At 44.4% G+C, this 27,750-nt stretch overlaps 1 protein-coding gene and 1 non-coding gene across 2 annotated transcripts in view; both read left to right on the plus strand.

The window, feature by feature from the left end:
• The window catches only part of ANTXR1 (ANTXR cell adhesion molecule 1), a 248,040-nt gene that overhangs the window by 170,110 nt on the left and 50,180 nt on the right, over nt 1–27,750 (plus strand). Inside the window, exons 15-17 of the mRNA XM_030921455.1 lie at nt 7,639–7,734; nt 8,349–8,516; nt 19,494–19,574. Coding sequence (XP_030777315.1) covers nt 7,639–7,734; nt 8,349–8,516; nt 19,494–19,574 — 345 coding nt within the window. The remainder of the gene's footprint in view (nt 1–7,638; nt 7,735–8,348; nt 8,517–19,493; nt 19,575–27,750) is intronic.
• LOC115894510 lies at nt 8,729–8,835 on the plus strand. The gene has a single exon (XR_004054614.1). It is a non-coding gene; the product is annotated as a U6 spliceosomal RNA (small nuclear RNA).

Raw genomic sequence — 27,750 nt, forward strand, 5'->3', positions numbered from 1 at the left:
GAATCTGACTGGAGGGACATTAGAGAAGTCAAATAGGATAGAGGTAAAAGGTATGTAAGTAACCCCAATGTTTTTTGATATTTAAAAATCTTATTTATTCAACAACTCTAGAATGAGTACCTCCTGTGGGCTAATAGCACGTGTGACATTCTCTGCCAGAGTTGCCTTAAGAGAGTGTGTAACTGGGCCAGGCGTAGTGGCTTAGCACTTTGGGAGGCCGAGGTGGGCAGATAGCTTGAGACCAGCCTGGCCAACATGGCAAAACCCTGTCTCTACTAAAAATACAAAAAATTAGCTGGGCGTGGTGGCACATGCCTGTAATCCCAGCTGATCAGGAGGCTGAGGCAAAAGAATTGCTTGAACCTGGGAGGCGGAAGTCGCAGTGAGCCAAGATCACACCACTGCGCTCCAGCCTGGGCGACAGAGCGTGACTCTATCTCAAAAAAAAAAAGAGCGAGAGAGAGAGTGTGTAACTGGACGTTTATAAAGTTAGTGGCCTAATCAGTCCTACTCAGGAAGAAAGGCAGAGATTCCTGGTGGATATTGCATGTGAATGTATAAAAATTAATAATAATAGTGGTTAATTACTAAAGATGACATTTATTGAGCATTTATGACTATCCAGGCAGTGATGTGAAGCACTTTTTGTGGTATATTTCATTTCATCATTCAGCAGCCCTGAAACAAAAGTGTGCTATTATGAACTCCTGTCTTACAGATGCAAAACTGAGGTATAATGAGACTAAAATACCAGTTGCCCCAAGATTTCAGTTATTAAGTGATGGGACTGGGATTCAAACTTGTACCTGGAAAAGAAGTGTAGAGCAGTCTTTCCTCACCCGTCCCTGAAGACGATGTAGCTCCTGCAACCAAGAGCAAGGCCTCCGCTCCTTGTTGGGAGCATCAGGTGCCCCTTTCTTGAGTGGCAGTGTCACCCCTCTCTGACCCTGTCACTCAGACAGGGCACACAGACCCTTTTAAGACTGATGTAAAGATGGCTACTTATTTTCTGTGCTCTGTCTGTGGCCCTAGTGTATAGCTATTCTCTTTAGCTCTCATCCCCATGTTTCCCGCCTGTCTTCTCTTTCATGCTCCCACATCACCATGTCTCATCATGAAACTTTAGAATGCATCTGGAGGCTTGGTATGGTGGCTCACTCCTGTAATCCCAGCACCTTGGGAGGCTCAAGCAGGACTGCTTGGGACCAGGAGTTTGAGACCAGCCTGGGCAACATAGGGAGACCCCCGTCTCTACAAAAATAAAAATTAGCTTGGCATGGTGGCTGTCACACATGTGGTCCCAGCTACTTGGGAGAATGAGGCTGGAGGGCCGCTTAAGCCCAGAAGCTGGAAACTGCAGTGAGCCATGTTCGTGCCAGTGCACTCCAGCCTGGGCAACAAAGCAAGACCCCAACTCTTCCAAAAAAAGAATGTGTCTTCTTGTTTTAATCATGGGTTAGTATATGTGCACTGCGGGGTGGGTGAGAGTGAGAACGGATGTGAATATGTGGACATCTATAGGTTGGTGTTTTGTATCTGAAGGGAGAGGGGTGCCTATTGAAGGCATTGATGCCCATCCAGTGAACAATAGGCACCTGGCTTTGAAGAATGAGCTTATTTTCAGATTTATTATTATGCTCACTGATCCTAACAATTTCTCTGTGGCAAGAAATGTTTAGATAGGAAAACTGAGCTATGGAAAATTATACAGAGCTAGATAGGTTGAACTCCTAATAGCAACAGGCCTGGCATCCTTCATGTCTACACAGACACCCAGAGTAGCCTCCACCCTGGAGGGATGAAGGGCCAAGCTACTGTCAGGGCATCTTCTTGCCAGTGACCATTAAATATACACACACACATACACACACACTCACACCCACATTCACACACATACACTCCAAACAGAAGTCCTAGAAAAGGCCCAAAATTCAGTATTCTATGTTTTCATACTTTAAATTAAAAAAAAAAAAAAAAGAACATTGCTGCTAGGAAAATAAACACTTTATTCTTTATTGAAGAATACAGGACAATCCTTGTGTTGTCTTTAATCACTTTGTTTACGTAAACAGATATAATGGTGCCATGACATGTGAAATGCGGCTCAGAATGGTGAAATCTTAAATCCTTCGGAATTTGTTCTATTTACAAACAGAAGTATTGCTGGATCTTTCTGACTTGCCAATTCACTCCTAGGAGTTTGCCTCCAAGACTGACATTGAGGGGATCTCCCTGACTTCTCCCCAAAGACCACATGAGACAGTCCTACCAGTTCTACTTTAAGTTCTGCCCTTCGGAGCCTCCCAGACCTGGGAGTTTCTATGGCCTTAGTCCTTTAATTCATGTCATCATTCTCACAAAACTCACTCCTCTATAAATGTAAACAATATTGTCGACAGTTGAGTTCTCTTTATTTTTCTCAAAACACAACACTGTGCTGGCAGGTGATGAGGACTCAATGATAGCTGCTTGAGTTCGTGCAAGAACTGACAAAAGGCCCTTGTTGAGCTTATACATTTAAGATGTGCTCCAGGTCAATGACATTTAAAATTAATTTAAAAGCTGATTTAAAGCTACTGCCTTGGGCTTGATTCTCTTTCAGTTAAGTGCTTCTTTTCATTGATAGTTCCTATTGAAACTTGCAGTGAATTGGGAATTGTGAGCCTTCTGGGGTCAAACTGGCCGCGTGGCTCTTCTAGTAAATGGATACCAGAGAAGCAGGAATGTTAAAGAACTTATCAACTTAGTCTGAGAGGGCCACCCTATGCACAACTCCAGGGGGCACTATTCACATCAAGTCTGTGGAGTTGTCCCGTGCACAGTCTACATGCAGGAGTGAGGCAGCCCCAGAATCTGGAAAATTAATTCCTTCTACCCTCTGGTTTGCTTAATAACTAACAGTTAAATGTGTTGCGTGAGTGGAAGGTGGAGTTGTGGAAACATGAGGAGGGGGCATTGCATTCTCTGGGGAACCCGGGAGTTCTTCGCAGAATAGGTTACACTTAAACAACATGAAGGGATGGGTAGAAGAAATGGGAGAAGGGCTTTCCAGGCATGTGGAGCCCTGCATGTTGAAGCGCGGAGCTGCACAAAAGCCTGGCATGATTGGGAAAGATGGGAAAAGTTCAGGGTCTGAGAACAGCACAGGGCTAATCCAATTACAGGCTAACCAAGTGAGTTCAGAGACTTCATCCTCTACAGCTGTTCCTTCCTCAAGCGGGACTGTGCCTGCAGGCACACCCAGGTCTGCCTGAGGACATGCAGGTCAGAAGGGGCCTCTACCATCTGAGGAATGTGCTGCCATTTCTGTTACCCAAGCTCCAGCCAGCTGGACGTCTGGAGCCACCACATCCTTTCAGATTTAAACACAACTTCCCTTGATGGGAAACCAGCCTCCCTCCCCAATCCCTGCGGTTTCTCCCAGGCACCACTGACTCCTACTCCTTGCTTCTTCCGCGTTATCTCATCTCGGTTTGCTAGACACGATCTAGCAGCACTGGCACACATCCAGCTGCGCAGCAAATTTTACTGAAGGTTTAAAAATATAGTGCAGCCCACAACCCCTGACGGAATAGTAAAGGGCCTCTTCTTTACCACCGGCCACTCCCACCACTCGGGGGGATGGGGGATCGTAGCAGTTTGCTGGTAACTCGGCCCCACTCTGTTCTGCTCATCTTCTCATTCCCCACAAACCCCTGATTTCTCATCCAAAGCAATTGGGCTCATCCAGCCCCATCCTCCAATAACCATAGAGGACAGCAAGGTTTTTGTTTTGGTTTGGTTTGGTTTACTAAAGGAAAGCCAGCTCACACTGAGGATTTCTATACTGGTGTTTCCCGCCGCCCCCCCCCCGCCCCCCGCTACCATCCTTGAAGGGCAGTGTAGGAGGAAGTTCTCAAGAGCCTTTATGATATAATGAGATGTAAAAATCCACCCTCCGGTGCTGCCGACTTTCTTAGTGGCCTTGCTGAGGGGCTGGGATTCTACTCCATCCATTTTTGGCCAAATGAAAAGACACATCAAAGATTCCCTTCTCTTCCTGGGAATTGCAAAACCCTTCTGTCTCCAGAATGTGTAAACAGACCCATGCGAACTGCAGGGGAAACTCTGACTCTCCCGTCCGTCCGTCAGCCCCTGGGCCTTTGTGCTGCCTGGTGCTGTTGTCTGAGCTTGGCAGGCCAGCGCCGGTCAGGGGATTAAGCGACGGGCTCGGTGGCGCTGCAGCGTATGGAGATTGCCCAAGCCCTAGGCATTTCCTGTTGCGAGAAGGCCAGGCCCTGCCTGGGGCCTGAGCACGGGGGCGGCACCTCCTTCCCCAAGCCAGGGACAAGAGGGAGGGGCCAGGGACTAGTGGGAGGGGCCAGGAACTAGTGGGAGGGGCCAGGGACTAGAGGGAGGGGCCAGGGACTAGAGGGAGGGGCCAGGGACTAGAGGGAGGGGCCAGGGACTACAAGGAGGGTTGCCCCGGTGTGCAAGCGTAGCCTGGAAAGCAGTGGAAAACGGCTTTATGCATCTTACTATATCCTGAGCACTCAACGGGGTTGCGAATTAGAGAAAGCCAATTGTAAATCCTTCTTTAAGTTCTTTTCATAAAATATAGGGGGAGAAAAATCCCTGGACAAGGCATCAGAAAACCACACCAGAACTTCACCTTCAGGAATCACTTCTTTTCTCTAGATCTGACTCCTCTTCTGTGCAGTGAAAAGGCTTAATTAGATGAGCTCCTAGATGATTAAGAGGCTCATGAAACTAGTTGAGTCCCCTGTGGAATAAAGCGTCTTTATTCTTGGAGTTTCTTAACGTTCGTGGTGTTGCTGTGTTCAGCTTTAGGGTATAGAATTTCTGTTATCTCCTTTGGAACACTGCCCCAGAGCGGGAATGCCCAGGCTTTCAGAGCCATATTTTGTTTATCTATGTTCACAGACACTTACACAGAAACATACGTCCACCGCCAATGTAAAGTTTAACCACATATAGGATATATAAGATTCCTGCTTTCACATCATAAGGTGAAAGAAACCTCTGAAATTATAAGGTAAAATCATATGAACTATAATATTTATTGTGTTGGGGACTTTATTTTGTCATATTTTGCAGTTGTAAATTATCAAAATTAAGGTCAGGTGCGGTGGCTCACACCTGCAATCCCAGCACATTGGGAGGCTGAGGTGGGAGGATCACTTGAGCCCAGGAGTTTGTGACCGGCCTGGGCAACGTGGCAAAACCCTGTCTCTACAAAAAAAAAATAGAAAAATTAGCGGGGCACATTGATATGTGTCTGTAATCCTAGCTACTCAGGGAGGCTGAGGTGAGAGAATTGCTTGAGCTGGGTTAGTTGAGGCTGCACTCCAGCCTGGGTGACAGAGTGAGGCCCTGTCTCCAAAAAGAAACCAAAAACAAGTATCGAAATTAGCAGGTACAAGGGGAAGTCAAAAATGAGCGAGTATTTGTTGCCATCAAATGATTGCCATCAAATGCCACAGAAGAACAAAATCCAGACTGGCCAATGCTGAGAAACAAACGAGAATGAGGTTGATGAGTTCAAATCCAGCTCTGTCACTTAGAAGCTGAGTGACTGAAGTCATTTAACCTCTCTATTCTCATTCTCTAAAATAGGAATAATAACACCATGTACCTCCTTGGATGGTTGCAAGATTAAAGGATTAATAATAATTTAAAGCACTTAGAAGAGTGACTGGCACATAACATGGGAAAGGCTACATAAATTCAATGGTGTGTTATCATGAATGCAATATGTGTTTATTGAGTACCTACTTTGCACTTAGAATACAAGGGTCAGCAGAATCTGAGAGAGAGCAACCAAGTAAGAGAGAGAGGGACACCCAAGTGTCAGCTGTCAGAATGTTGTACATCCTATGACCTCTCTGTCCTTCAAGATGTATTAAATTTTTTAAAAATCATTTTAAAGAAGACTGCCCATCCCAAGCACAACATGTAACTCAGGGAGTCTTAATGTGCCAACATGTTTCTGCTTGCTTTGTCACCTTTCGTCCTGACCTCTCCTGCCTTTGCTTCTTTGTACCTTGCCTCCTGCATGGGTACCCCATCCCACGCAGTGGTACCCTGCATAGAACTTCACCCAAATGCCACTAAAACAAGGCTGTGAGAAGCAGGCTTTGGCATTGTGAGCAATTTCTCCCTCTTTTGTTCATTCCTCTGCTTTATCAACCCCTTTTCCAGCTTTCTTTCTCTACCCAGAAGAGAAATCATGCCACTTCCTTATAATCCATCCATGACTGTAAACGGTGATATTTTTCTCCCCACAACAAGAATAATTACAGTGCCAAGATGAAGAGCAGTCGCTACATCTCCTCCCTTTTTTCCATCCATAAAGTTACAAGTTCCTCTTGTCTTCTTTCTTCATCTTAAAAAATATAAACACTAACTTCTTGTCACTGAGCTAAGTTGCAGACACTAAATTAACTTCTTTATTTGAGTCATCTCATTTAACTTATTTGTAAATTCAACAGATAATTCTTGGGCACCCACCACATACTATGTAGTGCTGTTCTAAAAACTGGGAATACAATTGTAAGCATGACAAAAGCCTCAGTGGAACGTACGTTCTAGTGTGGAGAGACAGATATTAAGTAAATATCAAGCCATGATGAGATGCTTAACTAAAAATAAAACAGATTGATGGGATGGACAGACTGACTACTTTAGAAGAAATTTCCAGGGGAGGCTTCTCTGAGGAGTGATATGAAAATCCATCCATCAGAAGATGGGGTAGGGAAAGTGCTTTCCTGGACAAGGGGACAAGGGGACACTGTGCACAGGTCCCAAGACAGGAATTTGCCCAGAATATTTGAGAGAGGGCAGGCAGGCTGGAGCTCAGGAGGAGGGGTGGCACATGATAAGGAAGAAGGCCAGAAAGGTGAGCAAAGGCCAGAACACACAGGGCAGGGCTGGCATTTGCACTTACCCTGCTGCTTTGTGGAGAACAGATCATAGGTGAGTCTAAGGGCAGCAGGAGGCCAGTTGGGAAGCTACCACAGTGTCCAGGAGCAAGTGCCTGGGGGCGTGGGCCCAGGGTGGTGGTTGGGGTGGAGAAGTCAACAGATTTTAGATCTTTAAGTAGTAGCAACAGAACTAGCTGGCAAGTTGGGACAAGTGGGGGAAAGGCAGTAAAGAAGAGAGAGTGACTTCCAGGCAGTGGGGAAGACTACAGGAGGAGCACGTTTAGGGTAGGGAAATCAGGATATCTCTGCGGTGGTATTGTTGAGATCTTTTTTAGCCCCCAAATAATGTGAATGTCAAGTGAGTAGTTGGAGTTCAGAGGCATCAGGGCTGAAGATATAAATTCACAAGTCATCAGCATGTAGGTGGGGTTAGATGCGGTTCCCACAAAGGAGTAGAGCTGTAGAAAAGAACAAGAGAACAGGACTGTACCACAAACTTACCAGGTAGCACTGCTTACATTCCCACTCTATAGATAAGGAAAACAAGCTTAGGTGGTTTCAGTGCTTGGCCCAAGATCCCAGCAAACAGTAGCACTGGGATTGTACTCTAGGCAGTCTGACTCTACAAGCTCTACTCCTAATCACTCAGCCATAGTAGGCAGGTCCACACAGCAGTGCTGTTTTGCTTCCTTCATGTGCCACAATTTCTCTGCAGGAAGAAGATGATGATGGTCTGCCTAAGAAAAAGTGGCCAACGGTAGATGCCTCTTATTATGGCGGGAGAGGCGTTGGAGGCATTAAAAGAATGGAGGTAAGAGGACAGTTTAATATACACTTATCTATGTGCTGACTATTCCCATCCAGGTACCAGCCAGGCCCGACCCTGCTTAGCCTCTAGATATCAGGCATGCTCAGGGCGGTATGGCCGTAGACCACGCTGACCGCTCAATGTCAGAAACCCAAAGGAAATTGCTGCAAACCTGCTTGAGGTCTGTTGGGGATATGGACTCTAAGGCAGACAGATGGAGAGATAGGAGGGACAGTCCTTTTCACTGCGCGCTCCCATGTCTTGCCCACTGTGAGTCAGAGCAGGGAGCACATCAGCTCAAACTTCCTCGTGATTTCTTTTCTCACTGAATTAAAATCCAAAGTTCATAGCTGTACCTGCAAGGTCTGTGCGTGTACTGTCCCCGCTGCCTGGACAATTCCTCCCTAAATATCCATCCATGTGGTTCACACTCTCTGCTCCTTCGATTCTCCCCTTTTCTCTTTTTCCACAGTTTCCCTCTTCCCTGGTCCTCAAAACCCAAAGGAATCCAGGGTTGGGTAGCATTCACATTGCAACTCATGCATGTATTTGTCATTCTCATTCTCAAGGGGCAGCATATTTTGTCATTTTGTTTCATTGTATTTTATTTATTTTAGGTTCGTTGGGGAGAAAAGGGCTCCACAGAAGAAGGTGCTAAGTTGGAAAAGGCAAAGAATGCAAGAGTCAAGATGCCAGAGCAGGAATATGAATTCCCTGAGCCACGAAATCTCAACAACAATATGCGTCGGCCTTCTTCCCCACGCAAGTGGTACTCTCCAATCAAGGTGTGTCTCTCTACTCAAAAATCTATCGTCAGTCCTGATAAAACACTTACATAGTGAAGAATCAGAATCTTTCCAAGTAATAAAATCCTAACCTAAAATCCAGCTTATCACAGGGGAACAATTATCTAAAATTATGGACTTGAAGTACAAGTAATTACTATCAATTTCCACATAATCTGGGTTGAAAACTAGGCTTTTTAAAAATCACCATGGTGCTCACTTCTGCAACACATATACTAAAATTGGAACAATATACAGAAGATTAGCATGACCCCTGGGCAAGGATGACATGCAAATTCATGAAGTGCTCCATATTAAAAAAAAAAAAAAAATCGCCATGGCAAAGTAGTGGAAAAAGCATGGACTATGAGTCAAGTAACTTGGGTAGTAACCCCAGAGAGTGACTATAAATTTCCATAACATCTCATAACTTCACTTAGTAGACAATCTACTGTCTAAGAAAAATGGCAGCATTCTCCTTGATGCTAATCTCTACTCCTTTTGCCATAACATAAGCCCATTCCCTTTTATTTGAGCCTCCTGCCAGTGTGTCGGGGCCCACCAGCAAATCTCAGTGGCCATGGATCTAGGACTCACTCTTCCTGGTTGTGAACAAATCTTTTTTCTCCACCATCTCTCTTTCCCCCACACCTCCAGAGCTTAAAATCCTCTTTGGTTATTGGGAAGTGTAAGCCATAGGAGGCAGTAAATGCTTCCTAAAGACCTCTTTTTTATTTTATTTTATTTTATTTTATTTTACTTTATTTTATTTTATTTATTTTTTGAGACAGGTTCTCACTCTATCACCCAGGCTGTAGTGCAGTTGTGTGATCTCTGCTCACTGCAGCCTCGACCTCCCAGGCTCAAGCCACCCTCCCAGGTAGCTGGGACTACAGGCACACCACCACACCCAGCTAATTGTTTTTTTTTTTGTTTTTTTTTTTTTTTTTTTTTTTGAGAGACGGGGTTTCGCCATGTTGCCCAGGCCTGTCTTGCACTCCTGAGCTAAAGCAGTCTGTCCACCTTGGCCTCCTGAAATGCTAAGATTACAGGCATGGGCCACCATGCCCAGCCTGAAGGCCTCTTTTCTATTCCTCTTGGTCCAAATGGCTTTGAATTCACATGATTGAATTAACACCTTCACTCTTTAGCCGTGCCCATACACATCTGCAGTATGCCACTTATCAAAGAGCACTGGAAAATTATAGTTGAAAAGATCTGGACATAATCTGTTCCCACTCTCTGATTTTATACTAAGATAGGCAAAGTCCTTGTTCTGCTGAGGTCTGGAACCCAAGGTCCCCAACTCAGGGCTACAGACTCCAGTTTCATGCTGCAAACAGAACTGAGCCAACTCCAAAACCTCAAGTCAAAGACTCAATAGAGCCAGCTCCCATCACCATCCATACACACACACACGCACACACACACGCACACACACACATACACAGCCTTACCCCCTTCCAATAGCAACAAAGATTATTTTCATCATTTGCTGAGTTAATTTGCTAATTTTGGAGCAGGACTTCTCCAACAAAATCAAAAGAAGTACCATTGCAGGCAGCGTAGCGAAACGTTATTGATGGTCACCTTTCCTCAGCTGAGCTAGCTCAAGCTCACCTGAATTGCCACGCATTTCTATTTTGTTTTGCCATGTTTAAAGCAGTGAGATTCTTTTTTTAGGACAAGCCTGCCCCCTGGGGTAATGGATTGAACTCTGAAAAGATGTGGGCAAAATGCAGCTCGCTTGACTAACAGCTGTTTGCTTCTAATTATTTTCTAATGAAGAACATGCAGTGGCGTGCATGTGTGTGCAGACAGGAAGGAGCCAAGCAGATTCTCAGCCATGAAGAAGAACGGGGATTTTCTGTTATGCCATTCTCAGGAATCTGTACCTTGTGACTAATGCCACATCTTTGGTTACAGCCAGGTTTTTGTTTCTGTAATCTAGGACACTGAGAGAACATTAATTCTGTTTGAAAACTCCAGTTTCTACTTGAGAGCATATTATTCCTCTATTGACTGGCAGTTTAGGACTGAATTTGATGAGATAAATAAGTATATGGGCCAATACATTTAGAAATCTAAAAACATTCCCAACACCCACTTGGAATTAGTATCAATTCAGTAAGTATTCGTTGTGCAGCTACTGTGTACCAGGCACTGTAGGATGTTGAATATACAGAGGCTTTCAAACCCAGCTGAGTGTCAGAATCACCTGAGAGTGCTTTAAAAAACACAGATTTCCAGGCCCAGTGACTCAGAATCTCACAAAAGGCCTCCAAAAGCACACTGGCTCTCAGCACTCGCCCATCTTTTCCCATTAAGTGAAACTCCTTTTGTTCACAATGCCTCCCTTTTCTAATTTCACTTCCAGACTCCCTGAGCGATAGGCCTCTGTTGCCCCAATTGTCACTTCATCGGTCCTGACTCCTGAGCTTCCTCTTAGTCTCTGTAGTCTCTGTAGTAAAGCACTGGCTCTCAAAGGTGGTCCCTGGCATCAGCATCACCCAAGAATTGTTAGATATGGACATTCTTGGGCCCCACCTAAGATCTACTAAATCAAAACCTCTGGAAGTGGGGCTTAGCCATCTGGGTTTTAACAAGCTGAGTTAAGAAGTTGTCACCAGCTGGGCTCAGTGGCTCATGCCTGTAATCTCAGCACTTTGGAAGGCCGAAGAGGCTGGATCACAAGGTCAGGAGTTCAAGACCAGCCCTGGCCAACATGGTGAAACCCCATCTCTACTAAAAATACAAAAATTAGCTGCGTGGTGGCGGATGCCTGTAATCCCAGCTACTCCAGAGGCTGAGGCAGGAGAATCGTTTGAACCCAGGAGGCAGAGGTTGCAGTGAGCTGAGATTGCGCCATTGCACTCCAGCCTGGGCAACAGGGTGAGACTCCATCTCAAATAAAAAAAGAAAAAAAAAATGAAGAAGAAGTAGTTGTCACCAAAGGTTCCAGCCAGCATTCCATAGGAAGTTCTTGGAGGGCAGGAACTGTGGTGACTGGATTGTTGAAATAGGCAAAAGAGGCTGTGATTGCACTGCAGTGATTTTTCAGGCATCTCAGCAAGGAGAGCCCCATTGATGTTCACACTGGGTCCATTTTTACCACAAACACAACTGCTGAATTAATGTTAAGTGGTCGGGAATCTGAGTGTCTTAGGAGTCAACTAAAAGGCCAGATGGAAATGACCTAGGATGCCGGTGGACTTGAAGAGCTCCTCGGCTGGACTCCCTCGTTAGGATGTGCACAGCATGAATCCTCCTTTTGCCTGGTGCAACAGCCAATGCCAATGCTTACTCAGCTCCTTCTACTGTAGAGGAAATGCACACACAGCCATTGGTGTGGTTACTCATGTTTATGAGCCTTCTCTCCACCAGATTTGACCCCCTGCACACACCAGCCACGCTTTGAATCCCCAGTAAACAGTGTCGTACCTGGCTCATCCCTTAGTAAAGAGCTGAGGCATGAACAGTAATTATGAAACCACTCCCCAGAGCATCCTGCCAGTCAAACCACACAGACCGTTTTGGCACACTCTGTCCGGAAAGTGACATTCTTCATGCCATCTCTCTGAGGAGAGAAGAGAAAAAGAGGTTGTTTTAGGTGCAACAAGGAAGATAGAAACACAGAAAGAAATTCAAAAGTAATCATGTGTGCTGTCTGTCCAGAAGTAAGGCAGGCTTGCTTCCAGAATGTCAGGGTTCATCCTGCTTTACATGATGTATGATCCGCAGTGAGTCCCATGCTAGCCACAATGCCTAAGGACATTTGCTCAGCCTTGGACAAAACATTTAGCCTTATGTGGTGCCATGAACTCTGTTTCCCTTTCCTGAACTCTCTCCCTGAATTCGCAGTGGTCCTGAAAGGAAACAGAAAGCACACTGAAAAGAGTTGAGCTAACAGAGGTGTGGGCAGAGTGAAGGGAATCCCCAGGCTATGGTGAGGCACCCAGGGGCTGGCAACAACGAGAGCTGTTACACCTGAAGGGCACGTGGGAAAATGGTGTTACTGGGTTCCAGGAAGAGCTGCAGCCGTGCAAAGAGACTACTCAACAGGAACTGTTTCTTTAGTTGACAATCTAAATCCACCCCACCCTACCTGTTTTTATATGATCTGCAAACAAAGAATAGTTTTTACATTTTTAAATGGTTATATAAGTACCTATATAATGTTGCCTCTTGCCCTGCAAATCCTTGGCTCTTTACAGACTAAGACCAAAGGGCAGCTAGGTGATCCAGAGACAGGCTTCCAAGGCATGGCAAAGGCAGGCAGAGAATGGATGGGGCCCGGCAGGTCAGGGAGAGTGACCCGTCCACTTGCTGCCTGTCTTCTACCTCCACTATAAGCAAGGAGAACAGCTCCAACTCACACAAAACTCTCAGCAGGTATTGGAAAGACTCCTGGCTCCCCAGTGTAAGGAGCCAGAATCATATACTTATTGAATTGCATTGCATTAGACTCATTGCTTTCCATGAAATGGAGTTTTTGAGAAGCAGGTGAGCACATTTGCCAAGCAAACCCAGAGAGAACACACGGAGGGAAGAAGTCCACAGTAGGCTCTTCTCCACCCACCATCTCCCCATCTAATTTAAGGCACCAACCACACCGACCACACCTCCCCTCTTCCTCATTCCAGACTCATGATCGGGAAATTTTCCCTGATATTTAGCCTGCATTTTCCTTTGCTTGGTTTTCACCCCCGGATTTACAATACCCCGTGCTTCTCATTAAACTGGGGCTGACCATTTCAGACAAGTGAAGTCATGCCCAGCTATATGGGCAAACTTTTCTTAAAAACCAAAAGAAGAAAAAAAAAGTGCAACAAAAATTACCCTGTACATGGCATGCACACACGCATGAGTGTGTGTGTGTCTGTGTGTAGGGAAAGTTTCCGACATTATCCATTAAATCCATTAATTTTTTTCCTTTGAGGGAAAGCGTGGGTCATGCTATTTACCATGTATTTCTGTTATTTTTATTTTTATTTTTTTGAGACGGAGTCTTGCACTGTCGCCCGGGCTGGAGTGCAGTGGCACGATCTCGGCTCACTGCAAGCTCCACCTCCCAGGTTCACGCCATTCTCCTGCCTCAGCCTCCCGAGTAGTTGGGAGTAGAGGCGCCCATCACCACGCCCAGCTAATTTTTTTGTATTTTTAGTAGAGACGGGATTTCACTGTGTTAGCCAGGATGGTCTCAATCTTCTGACCTTGTGATCTGCCCGCCTCAGCCTCCCCAAGTGCTGGGATTACAGGTGTGAGCCACCGTGCCCAGGCTTTTGTTTGTTTGTTTGTTTGTTTGTTTTTTGAGACAGAGTCTCACTCTGTCAGCCAGGCTGGAGTGCAGTGGCATGATCTCGGCTCACTACAACCCTCATCTCCCAGGTTCAGGTGATTCTCCTGCCTCAGCCTCCCAAGTAGCTAGGTCTACAGGCATGTACCACCACGCCCAGCTAATTTTTGTATTTTTTTAGTGCATACGGGGTTTCACCGTGTTGGCCAGGATGGTCTCAATTTCTTGACCTCTTGATCCAACCACCTTGGCTGCCCATAGTGCTAGGATTACAGGCATAAGCCATCACACCTGGCCTCCCATGTATTTCAAAGTGTAAAAAGTCAGGTGTCAGTTTATAGTGTCCTTATAAGTTGAACTACTCTCAGAATTCTCAATCTCTGACTATCTTCCAGCTGGCTAAGGCAGACAAACCAGAAGAAAAGATACAACTGCTGCCTGGCAAAAAAAAAAGAAAAGAAAAATAGAGGAAACCCCACCACAGAAGCTGATGACCCAGGATGCTTTGGTTTTTTTGTTTATTTTGAAAACAGGGTCTTGTTCTGTCGCCCAGGCTGTAGTGCAGTGGTGCGATCATGTAGCCCACTGTAGCATCAAACTCCTAGGTTCAAGGGATTCTCCCACCCGAGTCTCCCAAGTAGCTGGGACTATAGATATAAGCCATCACACCCAGCTAATCTTTTTTTAATTTTTTTTGTAAACATTGGGGTCTTACTATGTTGTCCAAGCTGGTCTCAAGTAATTGTCCCACCTCAGCCTCTCAAAAGTGTTGGGATTATAGGCATGCGCCACCATGCCCGGCCCCCTACCTCCAGAGTGCCATGAATGCTGGCTGCATAATCATTCCCAGCACAGTCTTATTGTTTAGAAAGAAACCAAAGCTAGAGTTTACATAGAACTTCCACTTTGCCTGTGTGAATTGAAAGGTATTTTCTGTGGCTAAGATACAGTTTGGGAGCATGGAATTGGTAAATTTCTCATTTTATAGTCAAAATTTGTCAACTTCAAATGAAAGAAAGCTATTTATAAATGTCAGCTAATACAGTCTGCCAGAGGGCTTGAGGCTTGTGGAGAAATCTTTGTCTTAGCTTCGCAGAAGCAGTTGGGCATTTTGCCGGGGAGTGAGGACCAGTGTCTTAAGTACGTGCTATGGAGAGGCTTGTGCATGACAGACATCCAAGTCTGAGACAGATAAAGTGGCAGCAACTCAGAAGCATCCTCTAAGACTTTGGGTGAAGCCCAGAGACTGTTTAGAAAACTCTTCTGTGGCACATCTAGCTCCAAAATGTTGTTATTAACGAGCTCACTACTACCGTCTGTAAATGACAGACTTCTGCCTACATTCAGAAAAATCAAGGCTCCAAGAGCCTTTGTCGTGCAGTGCTCGTTGACTTTTGAGAGTTATTTTTTATTCTCATTTTGGTTGTTAACACTGTTTTTTCTAAAGCTTACTTCTTGCTTGCAAATACTGTTTTTCTAAAGCTCTTGCATAAAAGCTACCTGTTGTAGGAGTAGAAAGAGGTTATAGGTTGTGTTGATTGATTGCCTGGATTGTTTTCTATGCTGCAGACTGGAGATTTTAGGTTCATTTGTGGGACAATCAGAACTCAGAATGCTGAGGATACACCTGGAACTAGCTAATCTCACCTTGGCCAGAAGATCCCAATGACAACAACTCACGCGGAACAAGCACACCCTGCAAGTCGGGCAGCACTTTCTATGCGCTAATGCCTTTATTATTTATAACAGCCCTTGAAAGTAGAAACTACTTATCCATTAGTAAATAGATACCCAGATCAGTAGAAACTACAAATGGAAAACCAGAGCACAGAGAGGTTAGGTAACTTGCCCAAATTCACACTGCTAGTAAAATGTTTTGTGGTTCCTTTTATTGACTGCAGTGCATCCATTTGGGCTCGCAATAAATTTCTTTATTAATCAATAGGAGAGAGGACAGGAACCCTGGAGATGAAAGGCCAGTCAGGAACTTCACAGAATGAGTAACAGATGGTGAGGGCCTGGGCCCAGGCAGGAGCTGTGGAGGTGGTGGGTCAGGGGTGGATGGGAAGAGGCAGCAGCAGAGCTGCTACAGAGAGAACATTCACGAGACACGGTTGATGTTGGACATGAGCAGGTGGCAGAGAGAAGGGAAGTTAGAATGATTCCTGGTACCCAGCATGCCCATCTGGATAGATTGCTGGTGCCATGAATCAAGGCAGGGTGTGCAAAAGGAGGAGCAGGTTTGGGGAGAAGAGTTAGTTCAGTTTGTAATGTTTGAGTTTTCGATACCTGCGATACATCCACATTACAATTAAGATTTAATAGATAAATGGATACCCAGATCTGGAGCTCAAGAGAGGACTGGGCTGAGTATAGAATTTGTGAGTCGCCAGCAGATAGGTGGAAGCTGGACCCATGAGACTAGATGAGAGCACTCAGCTGGGAGATGAGAATAGAGGTGCCAAATGAAGGCCACCATGTCAAGTGCAGGCAGAGAGGTCAGAGGGAGCAGGTAGAAGCTGATGGCACAGAGGCTGAGGGAGAATGTGCAGAGGAGAGGCCCAGCACAGCAGATCTCCCCAAAGAACCAAGTGAAATGAGTGTCAAGGCGTTTGGCAGTGGGGATGCCATGGGTGGCCTTAGCAAGAGCAATTTGGGCAGAGTGAGTGGGGCAGAAGGAATAAAAACCGTGGCTTGGGGGTAAGAGGAAAATAGGCTTGGAGGAGCACAGAATAGAAGATGGACAGATGCCTGCTTACAAAGTTCAAATTATTGGATTCCTACACTCGGTATTACATTCTTTTCCATCTTTCTACAGAGCCTCCCAAATGATCATTTTAATGACTTTACTATGATCATAGGTAACATTTAATGAATACCTTCTATGAGACAAGTACCTAACTTCAATATTTAATTTTAAGTCTTACAGCAAGTCTGTAGAGTAGACGGTGTATTATCTCCACTTTAAATATGAGAAAAGTAAGGCTTAGGGAGATGAAACTACTCATCTAACCCATAGAGCTGGTGAAAAGGAGACCCACAGTACAAACTGGGGCAGCCTTGCTTCGGTCACTTTGTGCTTAAACACTACACCGTAGGGTGACCTGTTGCCACAAAGAAACATCATTTTCTACTCATTCTGCTGGTATTATACATCTAGGTGGTTTCTGCTCTTTTGCTATGCATGTAACTTTAAATTTCTGCTGAGTTAATTAATGTGTTTCTTCAACAGCCCAGTGTTCTTCTTTCTGCCCAGTCTCATTGCTCATCTGTCACAGAGTTGAGTGATTAGCACACACAGCTCTGTGGGTGGGCTGATTTACAAAGCCAAATGCTGGGAGCCCTCTCCTTCTGAAAAAAAGGGGAAAGAAAAAAGAGGTATTCATCTAGGAAACCTACCTGGTTATATCCTGAAATATAAATGCTTATTCAAAAGAACCTTACAGGAAAACATTTAGCTGGTGATTGAAACAGCTTAATACAGAAAATCATGCTGCACACAGCAGCATTTCTATCCAGCATTCTAAAATCATTTCAAAATATTTTTCAAGGCTTTTGTAAATTCCTTGCCAAAATAGATGAGAAACACTACAGTTGGCAAGACAAAGTTTAACCCACAAGAACTCAAACAACAGTTTATAAAGATTAAAGAACACAATTTTATATGTGTATATAACCCACCAGAAAATCATTTCAGAACATGAAATCTTTGAGATGATTCTTAACACTGCCCCTATATAAATGCTTTGTGTCCAGGAACTTAAACTCTGTATACTCCTCCAGCCTTCCCAGCACTGTCATTCAAAGACCCCTGCAAGATCAGAATTTTCAATGTTCCTAAGGCTTGGGTAGGAAATACATTTTACATTTTGGCCCAGTTTATGCCCACACATGTGTGCCCACACATGCACAGTCATACATACACCCATACACATTTAACTGAAACAAATTTTTCACAAAACAATACTTGTCTTCACCATGTGCAATTAATATTTTCTCTTCTATTTCTTAAAAGTTCTGGTCCCATACAAAATTGATTTCATGAGGGCATAAAGGGTTGCAACTCACAGCTCAGAAGCCCTATGTTCTAAAGGATCTAAATTAAAGCGCTCTCACCAAAAGATCTGCGTGAGGAAGAATCTGCAGTTGGTGTAATAGAAAGCATATGTGATTTGGAATTAGACAGACATGGGTTCCAATCTCAACTCTCCGGTTTATAAACCATCTGCCTTTGGGCAAGTTACCTGATCTCTCTTTGACCCTCCATTTCCTCTCCACAGCCCTCTGGGACTGCTGGGACAATCCAATTAGAGGACACTCATGGAAGCACCTACCACTCAGAATCATTCATTCATGCAACAAACATATATTGAGCACCAGATGTTGTCCTAAGGGCTAGGCAGACAGAAGTGAGCAAAACCATCAACACCCCTGCTTTCATGGAGCTGGCATTCCAGGGGGCACAGACAATCAGCAAATTAACATAGAATATGTCAGGGAGTGAGAAGGACTGTATTAGTTTCCTCTTGTCGCCGTGATGAATTACCACAAACTTAAAGGTTTAATCAACACAAATCTATTATCTTACAGTTTCAGATGTCATAAGCCCCAAACGGGTCTCACTAGACTAAAATCAAGGGGTTGGCAGAGCTATTTTCCTTTCGGAGACTCTAGAGGAGAATTTCCTTGTCTTTTATAGATGCTAGAGGCTGCCCACACCTACTGGTTTATGGCCACCCTCCATTTCCACAGTCAGCAACATTGGGTTGAGTCCGTCTCACACCTAATCACTGTGACTCTGCTTCTATCCACACATCTCCTTCTCTGGATTTGAACCTCCTGCCAAAAACCACTGTGGGTCCTCTAGGAAGGACCCATGTAGTTAAACTGAGCCCACCGGATAGTCCAGGATACTCTCCCCATCTCCACATCCTTACCTTAATCACATCTGCAAACTCCTTTCTGCCATGTAAGGTAACATATTCATAGGTTCCAGGGAATATAAATAAGAGTCACCTGGAGGGGTGTTGGTCATCAGTTGTGAAAACCTTGGTGCTGACATACTCACTCTTCTCCGTTTCAGCCAGTTACATACAACCCCAAAGGGACTGTGGTTTTTGTCATCTGTAATGCTTGGTAATTTGTCTCTCGAGCCCAGGCTTCTGAGCAAGTTACAGCTACTGAGTGAGCCTAGCAGACAGCCAGGGATGTGCATTCCAGGGGCCTTTAATTGGTCTTGCCCTGTCCACACTTAACATTTAGTAATTTTCCAGAATTTGTCATTAGTGTCTTTACTAATGAGCTCTGGGCACCAAGTGGGAAGAAAAAAACTTTAGTGAAATTTGGAAAGATTGACTTGTGGTATGAGGATATGCCCAGAAATGTGATAAAGACAAAAGCCCAAAGCTTGAATGAAGTTACGTTTGCAAACTTGGGGCTGCACTCAGACCTCAGGGTGCGTCCTTCACAAGCATCAGAGTCTTCTGTGTGTCTCTTCTCCTCCATTCATGAAGCTCCAGTTTTGAATTAAGGGACTGCAAAGTCACTAATCCCATCATGACCATATTGACAGTGTTGTGTTGTTCACATGACTGAAGAAGCACGGAAAGTTGTGTGTGCCTACGGTGGCTAGCCACAGGTCTGATTCCATATGTAATCTTGGTGCATTTGTTCTATTTCAGGGAAAACTCGATGCCTTGTGGGTCCTACTGAGGAAAGGATATGATCGTGTGTCTGTGATGCGTCCACAGCCAGGAGACACGGTAGGACTCATTAATTCATGAATGGTCTCTCGCTCTCTGTCTCACACACACACACACACACACACACACACACACACACACACACATTCTTTTTCTCTGTCCATCTTTGTAGAGCTAGAATAACTTTGGATTCCAAAACAGAGCTAGAATAACTCCAGATATACAAATCCAGCTATTATTTCATATTGCAACAAATCAGACATCACTTTTCAAAATGTTGGTTATTACAAGATCTTGAGTTTCGATTTGCTTTTCTGTAAAGGATTTGACACTGATCTGTTGGGTTTAACTTCCTAGAATTTGAGCTTCTCAATGTATAGGCACAGTGAGAGAATAAAACAGGACTGGCCCCTACTTGGGGCAGTTTCAGGAGGGAGCTCTGCTGGCCACTGGCCACACAAGCCAGTGGTGTACCACAGAGTACCAGCGCTGCAAGGATGGGGTGAGGGCAAGGAAGGGGCCACGGAAAATGCCTACCATCTTCCCAGCAGGTGTTGGGCCCAGCTGGCCCAGGACCACAGAGGGACCTTTCACCCCAGGTGAGGATTTGTCTTAGCATTGTCAAGGCTAAGCTTGGAATATCTCTAGTCAAGAGCAGTCCTGAAAGGTAGAGCCAGCGGAGACCTTAGAAACCATCCAGCCCATGGCTTCATTTTGTAAATGAAGAAAGAAAAACAAACAAAAACAAAAATCACCTAATTGCATTCTCTGAAAAACAAGAGAAGGTGAATAGCTTGTTCTGTTTCAAATAGTAAGTAACAAGTAACTTACACTGGAAATAACTTCAGTTCTGCCGAAACAACACTATCACTATTTCTTCATGTAAGAGCTAGTCTCTCTTCTGCAAGTTTTACAGATCACAACTCGGGACGAAGTTTTCCCTCAACTACCAGCAACCTGCATCTTCCATCCACTTCTTTGGGAATCAGGCACATTAATCCAAAAGCAAAATAAAAGTATCTCATTTAAGGGCCGGGCGTGGTGGCTCAAGCCTGTAATCCCAGCACTTTGGGAGGCCAAGACGGGTGGATCACGAGGTCAGGAGCTCGAGACCATCCTGGCTAACACAGTGAAACCCCGTCTCTGCTAAAAAATACAAAAAGCTAGCCGGGCGAGGTGGCGGGCGCCTGTAGTCCCAGCTACTTGGGAGGCTGAGGCAGGAGAATGGCATAAACCCGGGAGGCGGAGCTTGCAGCGAGCTGAGATCTGGCCACTGCACTCCAGCCTGGGTGACAGAGCGAGACTCCGTCTCAAAAAAAAAAAAAAGTATCTCATTTAGAACTCCTTTCAAATCAAGCAGACTTGGGTTTGAACCCCCTTCCTTCCTGGCTAGAAAGCTCCAGGCAAATCACCTGACCTCTTTGAACTTCATCCTTATAAAGTAAATGGCATGGACTTCTTCCTACTGTGGCTGATTGGAGAAGGTAATGTTTGCAAAGCATTGGCTCCCTGTTGAACATATGGAAATACTCAATCGGGATGGGTGTAGTAGCTCACACCTGTAATCCCAGCACTTTGGGAGGCCAAGGCAGGTAGATCACTTGAGGTCAGGAGTTCTAGACCAACCTGGTCAATGTGGTTAAACCCCATCTCTACTAACAATACAAAAATTAGCTAGGTGTGGTGGCACATGCCTGTAATCCCAGCTACTCAGGAGACTGAAGCAGGAGAATTGCTTGAACCCGGTAGTTGGAAGTTGCAGTGAGCTGAGATCACACCATTGCACTCCAGCCTGGGCAACAGAATGAGACTGTGTCTCAAAAAATAAAATTTTTTTGTTAAGAAAGAAATGCTCGGGCTGGGTGTGGTGGCTCACACCGGTAATCCCAGCACTTTGGGAAGCCGAGGCGGATGGATCACAAGATCAAGAGATCAAGACCATCCTGGCCAATATGGTGAAACCCCGTCTCTACTAAAAATACAAAACTTAACTGGGCGTGGTGGTGGGCACTGTAGTCTCAGCTACTCGGGAGGCTGAGGCAGGAGAATCACTTGAACCCGGGAGGCAGAGCTTGCAGTGAGCCGAGATTGCACCCCTGCACTCCAGCCTGGTGACAGAGCAAGACTCCGTCTCAAAAAAAAAAAAAAGAAATGCTCAATCGATGACAGATATCCTTATGGTTATTTCCTTTGTGCTGTTCTGCTGTCTGGGGATGGTTGATGCAGAACTTCAAGCCATATTGCAGTTGGTGTGTTTGCTTTCCTGACTGTCCAGCATGGCACAGCTAACACTAGAGCAGAGCCCGATAGACAGGCCCTGCTACCTCCTCCCCTTGCACCTGGTGACAGTGGGTGGTTTGTAGCTGAGGAGATTTGGTCTAAAGTTTCATAGTTTATGTGAGCCACTACCCAATTAGCTGTTCCTGTTGTGACTAGGACGGCATGCAAGTAAAAATGTGAAACCACCTCATATAAATGCTGGGCTGACTTGGCCCTCGTTGCATATGGAATTTGAGCTTTTGTCTGTGACAATCAACAAGACCAAATTTCTGTACGAAATTTTAAATACAAACTCTTCAGTTAGGAGAAACAAGCACAGGCCATAAAGTTAGTACTCTGGGAGGTGTTTGGTCTTATAAAGTATACATCTGCTTTCTATGGAAAATGAAGAAATTTTTTTAGCATGCATGAGACTCCTCTAACAGATTAAGAAAAAATAATAATAAGATCCCTAAACTGTTTCAGCAGTACTATTTTTTGTGACAGAAGATGCTGATACAGTGTATGACCCCATTTTTTTTTTCAGAGCAGTTGAAAAACATCTCCACTAAAATATGTTAACTTTCCATTTTCCACTGACCAGTTTGGCAGAAGCCAATTCATAAACTGGGTCAACCTAAGAAGTGGGAGGGTTATAGGAAAGAGGCTGGATAGAAAGAAATATTATCATTTATAAGACAGAAGAATCAATGCTGTTTGGGAGCAAAAGGCTAGTTATGTAAATCCAAGAACAATGGAATGAAAATAAATGGAACTTTCTCTAATGAATCACACCTAAACTGAATCTCTTATTTACCAATTCCGAATGAAAGTTTGTATTAACACCTGAAGATGTTCCATATGTTTTTGAGAGACATAATACCACCTTGAACTTTTATTCTCCAGCCATGCAATGTAATAGATTTAAGATATAAGAAGCTTAAGAATTTGGATACCTTTGAACGTACTCTCAACACTGTCACAAATTATGATTGTTTACTTTTAAGTGCCCTTTCTTTATGGAAGTCTTGCTAAAATAAGATACAGGAGAGAAATAGATACAGAAAATTGTGTCCTTGTTGCCATGGCAACAACCACAGGATGTACACGTGGAGTTACGCAAGAAAGGTCACAGACGAAGTAAGAACCAGAATTCAGAGCTGCCTATGGCTACTCAAGAAAGAATTCCAGGGGAGGCAGAGGGCAATACTGTAGCTTTGTCTACATGCTGCTTCTGTTTTGTTTTGCATAACCTTAGGAGACTCACTAGAGAGGCATGGTGGTGAGTCTGTAAGAATTCTTCAGCACTGATTTATGGAGCTGACCACATTTTCCATAAACTCAAAATGACTCCATCCAGGCATGTGCTCATGAACAAGAGTCACAGGTTCTGAATTTTTTCTTTAAAACAAAACAAAAACAAAAATCACCTAATTGCATTCTCGGTTACGTTCTAAGTTGCTTCAAACACATGTTGACCTCACAGAAACCTGGCACATTTTCCTCCTCAGTTCCTGTCTCCTTCATCCTCCCCCCAGCTACTCCACCCCAGCCCTCCAGATGCAGACACAAGCCCACCAACAGAGCCTCTGAGGCTACTGAAAGGCCTCCAGCTCAGCACAGAGCAGGAGCTCAGGGAGCCAGAGCCCAGAGCCACCGCCCTTCCCTGGGATTGGCACCCACCTCTTCAGAGCCATCCAAGCCCCAGGTCAGGGATGGCAGCAGGGAACACGCATGTTTTCCATCTGCCATCATCCATCTCCTTCTCTTTGCCTATGGTGGGCTCATGGTCCCATTGTTCCTTGGAGCCCACCAGGAAATGCTTGAGCCAACATAAAAGAGAAAGTGCCAAAGGAAACCACCTAAATAGCAAACCAGTAGCACATCTGATTCTAAGATTGTTAAAGTTTACTAAGCACATGGTGTCCCCTGCTCCCAGTAGGTAGCCACCACAGTGCTCCTTGTAAAACCAAACCTCAACACACCATGCCTCCACTTCAGACTTGCAAAAACTGTGGGAAAACCCAGAATCCTTAGCTTGATTTAGAAAGGTATGCCTTTCCATTTCGTACACTACTTACCCCAGATTCCCTCATCACCTCCAAATAGGCTCTGAGCACATGGAATTAATTGCTGGGCACACCCTGAACATGCCAGGACATTTTGTGTCTCCGTACCTTTGCTAGGTTTCTCTGCTTGGAATGCCCTTCCTGTCCTCTCTACTGAGTGAACCTAGCTTGGTCATATTGTTCATTGTTCCCGAGGTGTCTTGTAAATACAAAAAGTTGCTGACCACACTAATGCTTGAAAGAGGGCATCACCAAAGCAGAACACATTTGACAGAGCCTAGGTGAGAAGGTTTGGAAGTTAGAACCTCTGTCCCAGGATGGTCCAGGATGGTCCCCAAGGCTTACTACACAGCTTAGCTACTCTTTGAGTTCAGAAAATTTGCTCATCTTTTCAAGGGCAAATGGTTGAAAGAATTTAGAATGTTCTGGGAAAGAACGCTTCAAGGGGTCATGAGAGCTTTTTTAACTTACTTGGTCCCTGATGATATGGTGTGTCATCCCACTTTGTAAGCTGTTTCTTATCACGCCACCATTGTCAAGGAATAATCTTTCCATGTCACTACATATCCTTGAATAATATCATTTTAATGACCATGTCATATTCCATTGCATATCTTCCCTTTTTGGAGATTGATTTTCAAGTATCTATTATTATAAATGAAGCTGCAGTCAGTATCCTTATTGCCAAATCATTGTGCACATTCACAAATGTTTCCTTAGAATAAAAGGTCCAGCTTTCTACTGGATCAAATAGTGTGCACATTTTTAAAGCTTTGATACAAATTGCCAAAGAATTGCCCTTCAAAAGATTGTACAAATTAACCCTCACATTAGCTTCTATGGAACGTCCATCTCCTCAGAGGCTCCCCAATATTATTAACTTACCTATTTGATTGACAGGTGCTAATTTAACTTGTATTTTTTATTATTATTGAGGTAGAACAGTTTTTTAAATGTTTATTTTCTCATTTGTCCATTGGTTTGACTTGGCTCATTTTTCCACTGGATATTTTAGTGTCAGTTTCCTGTGATAATTTTCTTAACCCATCTTCATTCATACATTAATCAAATGTTTTGAAAGCCTACTATGTATCAGGTCCTGTGCTTGCATTAAGTATGTAGTACTTATTAATCCTTATGACATTTAAAATCTAACCGTGTAATATATGTCCAAAGTTTTTTCTAGTTTGCCATTTACCTTTTAACTTTTTAAAAATATATTGAAGTTTTCTACAATTTTACAGTCAAATCTATAAATATTTATAATTCCTGCCTTTGGTTTCAAATTTAGAACAGCCTCCCCTACTTCAAGAGAACATAAATTCTCACAAAAATTTTCTTCTACACTTCTACCCCCTCCGTCTGTTTTTGGTGGTAATGTGGAATGTGAATTGTCACCTTTTCTGTTTCTTCCTGAGTATTTTAGTGTAGGTTTGGGAAAGGTTCCTTTGGAAGCTATGGGCCATATGTTATATTAAATGAGAAGTCCTAGAAAATTATCTTAAATACCTCGAAGTGGATGTATTAATAGAAAGTGACTTGGATTTACTCTGGGCCATCCCATTGAACAGAGCTAGCCCCACAGGTAGAAACAACAGTGAAATTCATCAGAAAGAATTGAGGGATGCAAGTTTCAACAATGCAACGGGCTGCCCCAGAGACGAATGTTCCAGGTAACTAACACGGATAAGACAAATTAACCACTAGGCCAGGACATAGGGGATCCCTGTAGCAGATCAATGGTTCTCAACCTTGAGCATCAGAATCACCTAGAAGATTTGTTAAAGCACAGCTTGCTGAAACCACGCTGGGAGTTTCTGATTCAGAAGTCCTGGGGTGGAGCCTGGGAATTAGCGTTTCTGACAAACTCCCAGGTGACGCTGATGCTGCTGGTCTGGGGATTACACTTTGAGAAACAGTAAGATAAGGAACTAAACAAACTTCAAAGTACCTCTCACCCTGCGAGTTTGGGGTCCTAAGCAATATTTCTATACTGATTTGACCACCAAGTCACCCCTTTTCTGTATTTCTCCTTAGAGGACCTATTGACACAACTGGGGAATAACTAGTCTACCTTAAATCTAAATACTAAGGCTCAGTGAGTTGTAAAGAAATCCTTCCCACCTTCACACGTTCTGTTCCTAGATTACTAATTTCAAACACAGAAACGCAGGGGAATTCAGAGATCAGAGCATGGACTGCAGCGGTTTTCCATCTGTTCGCACATTGTTATCACCTGGAGAGCTTAAAGGTCCTACCCTAAAGGATGCTGTTTACTTGTTCTGGGATGAGGTCTGGGCACTCACAGAATCACCTGGGAATCATAAACGCTCCCCGGGTGATTCTAATGGGCACCAGGGTTGAGAAGCAGTGAGCTGGTCCAGTTCCCTCTTTTTCACTCAGGGCAGCATCTTCTCTTTCCTTTTTGAAACAATTTCAAGGCAACTCTCCACATTCCTTCAGAAACCCTAAGAGTAAGATAGGCTGATCACACTCTTCACGTGCTTTTCACAGTCCCTTTCCTATCAGGAATATGGTTAACCTAGACTGAGGCTGCCATATCATTGTTACTGCTTGAGTAAAGAAGATGGAAAAGAGAAAATAGAACTCAGCCTCATATGTCTTTCCTGGATGGAATTCAATCATCTACCGACCAGCCTGACCCATCTCTAGGCACTTTTACTCCAAATTGAACTCCACCCCACTGCACGTGCTCCCGGAGGACCCACTGGGTTTGGGATGTCATCTGTTTTCAGATCTGGCATCAGGAGGCTGGTACATTCCATTACTATCTGCAAGAACAAAATACTAAAGCTCACTCAGAGCTTGTTTTGCAAGCCTGGATCTCCTTGTAACCAGAAGAGACCTAGGGAAACACACACATAAATGTACATAAACAATGTTTGAAACTCATCTGAAGTCAAGCCTCAGAGGTTGTGAAAGCCTCCCCAGCTGTTTCCAATAAGGGCATGAGGCTAGTCACATGGGCACCATGTCTCCCCACTGTCGCAGAGGCGAGAATAGCCTGGGCAGGTCATCCCCCGAGAGAGAGGTCATCCTCTGCCCAGTCCTTCTAAAGCAGGTGAGCCTCCTGTAGCATAAACAGGCCTCAGAGAAAGTGTCTGCACTCTTGCATTCTCTCTCCTGTCTTCTCTGTCCTTCACATTTCCTGCATTCCCTCTTTCTTCTAATCCCTTTCCTTTTTTTCTTTTCCCTGTTCACTGCCAATTTCTAAGGCCTGCCATGGCTGCTTTCCCTCAACAAAGACACCAATTGCACTCCCACCAAGAATCCATTTCTGGGCTGGGCACTAGGGATATCCATTAGCAGAGTACTACATTCTGGCTTCCAGGAGTTCATGTATGTATGTGTGCAAAAGAGAGTGTCACACACTGTATGAACTGCAAATGCTTACAGAAGCATAAACCCTCTCATGATAACTTGAGGTAATGATGATCTCCACTTTAAAGAACAGAAATTGATGCTCAGGGAAAATTAAATTTTCCAAGGACATACAGCTGGTAAGGAGGTCTGGGGCTTGAATTCAGGACTTTCAGACTTGAAAGGCAACACTAGGGATTCCTGAACTCCTTCATGCATTAAACAGATACTTGTTAGACGTCTTCTAGGAGCCAATGAGCACTGTATTGGTGCTTGGTATTCAAGATGAATGAATGAGCCCTGTCCCTGCCTTCGAGGAACAGGGACAAACAGGAAGCCCGCAAGCACTGCCTGATGTGAAAGGCTCTGTGATGGAGCTGAGCGCACGAGATGTGGGAGCTATACCCAGGAAGGGTGTCTCACCAGCCTTGGAGTCCAAATGCCTTCTTGAATGGACATTTAAGCTGAGACAAGAAGGGGGAATGGAGTTGGGGGGAGAGAATATTCTAGTGACAGGGAATCTTGCT

This window comes from Rhinopithecus roxellana, chromosome 17, assembly GCF_007565055.1.
Source record: "Rhinopithecus roxellana isolate Shanxi Qingling chromosome 17, ASM756505v1, whole genome shotgun sequence".
Classification (NCBI taxonomy): Eukaryota; Metazoa; Chordata; class Mammalia; order Primates; family Cercopithecidae; genus Rhinopithecus; species Rhinopithecus roxellana.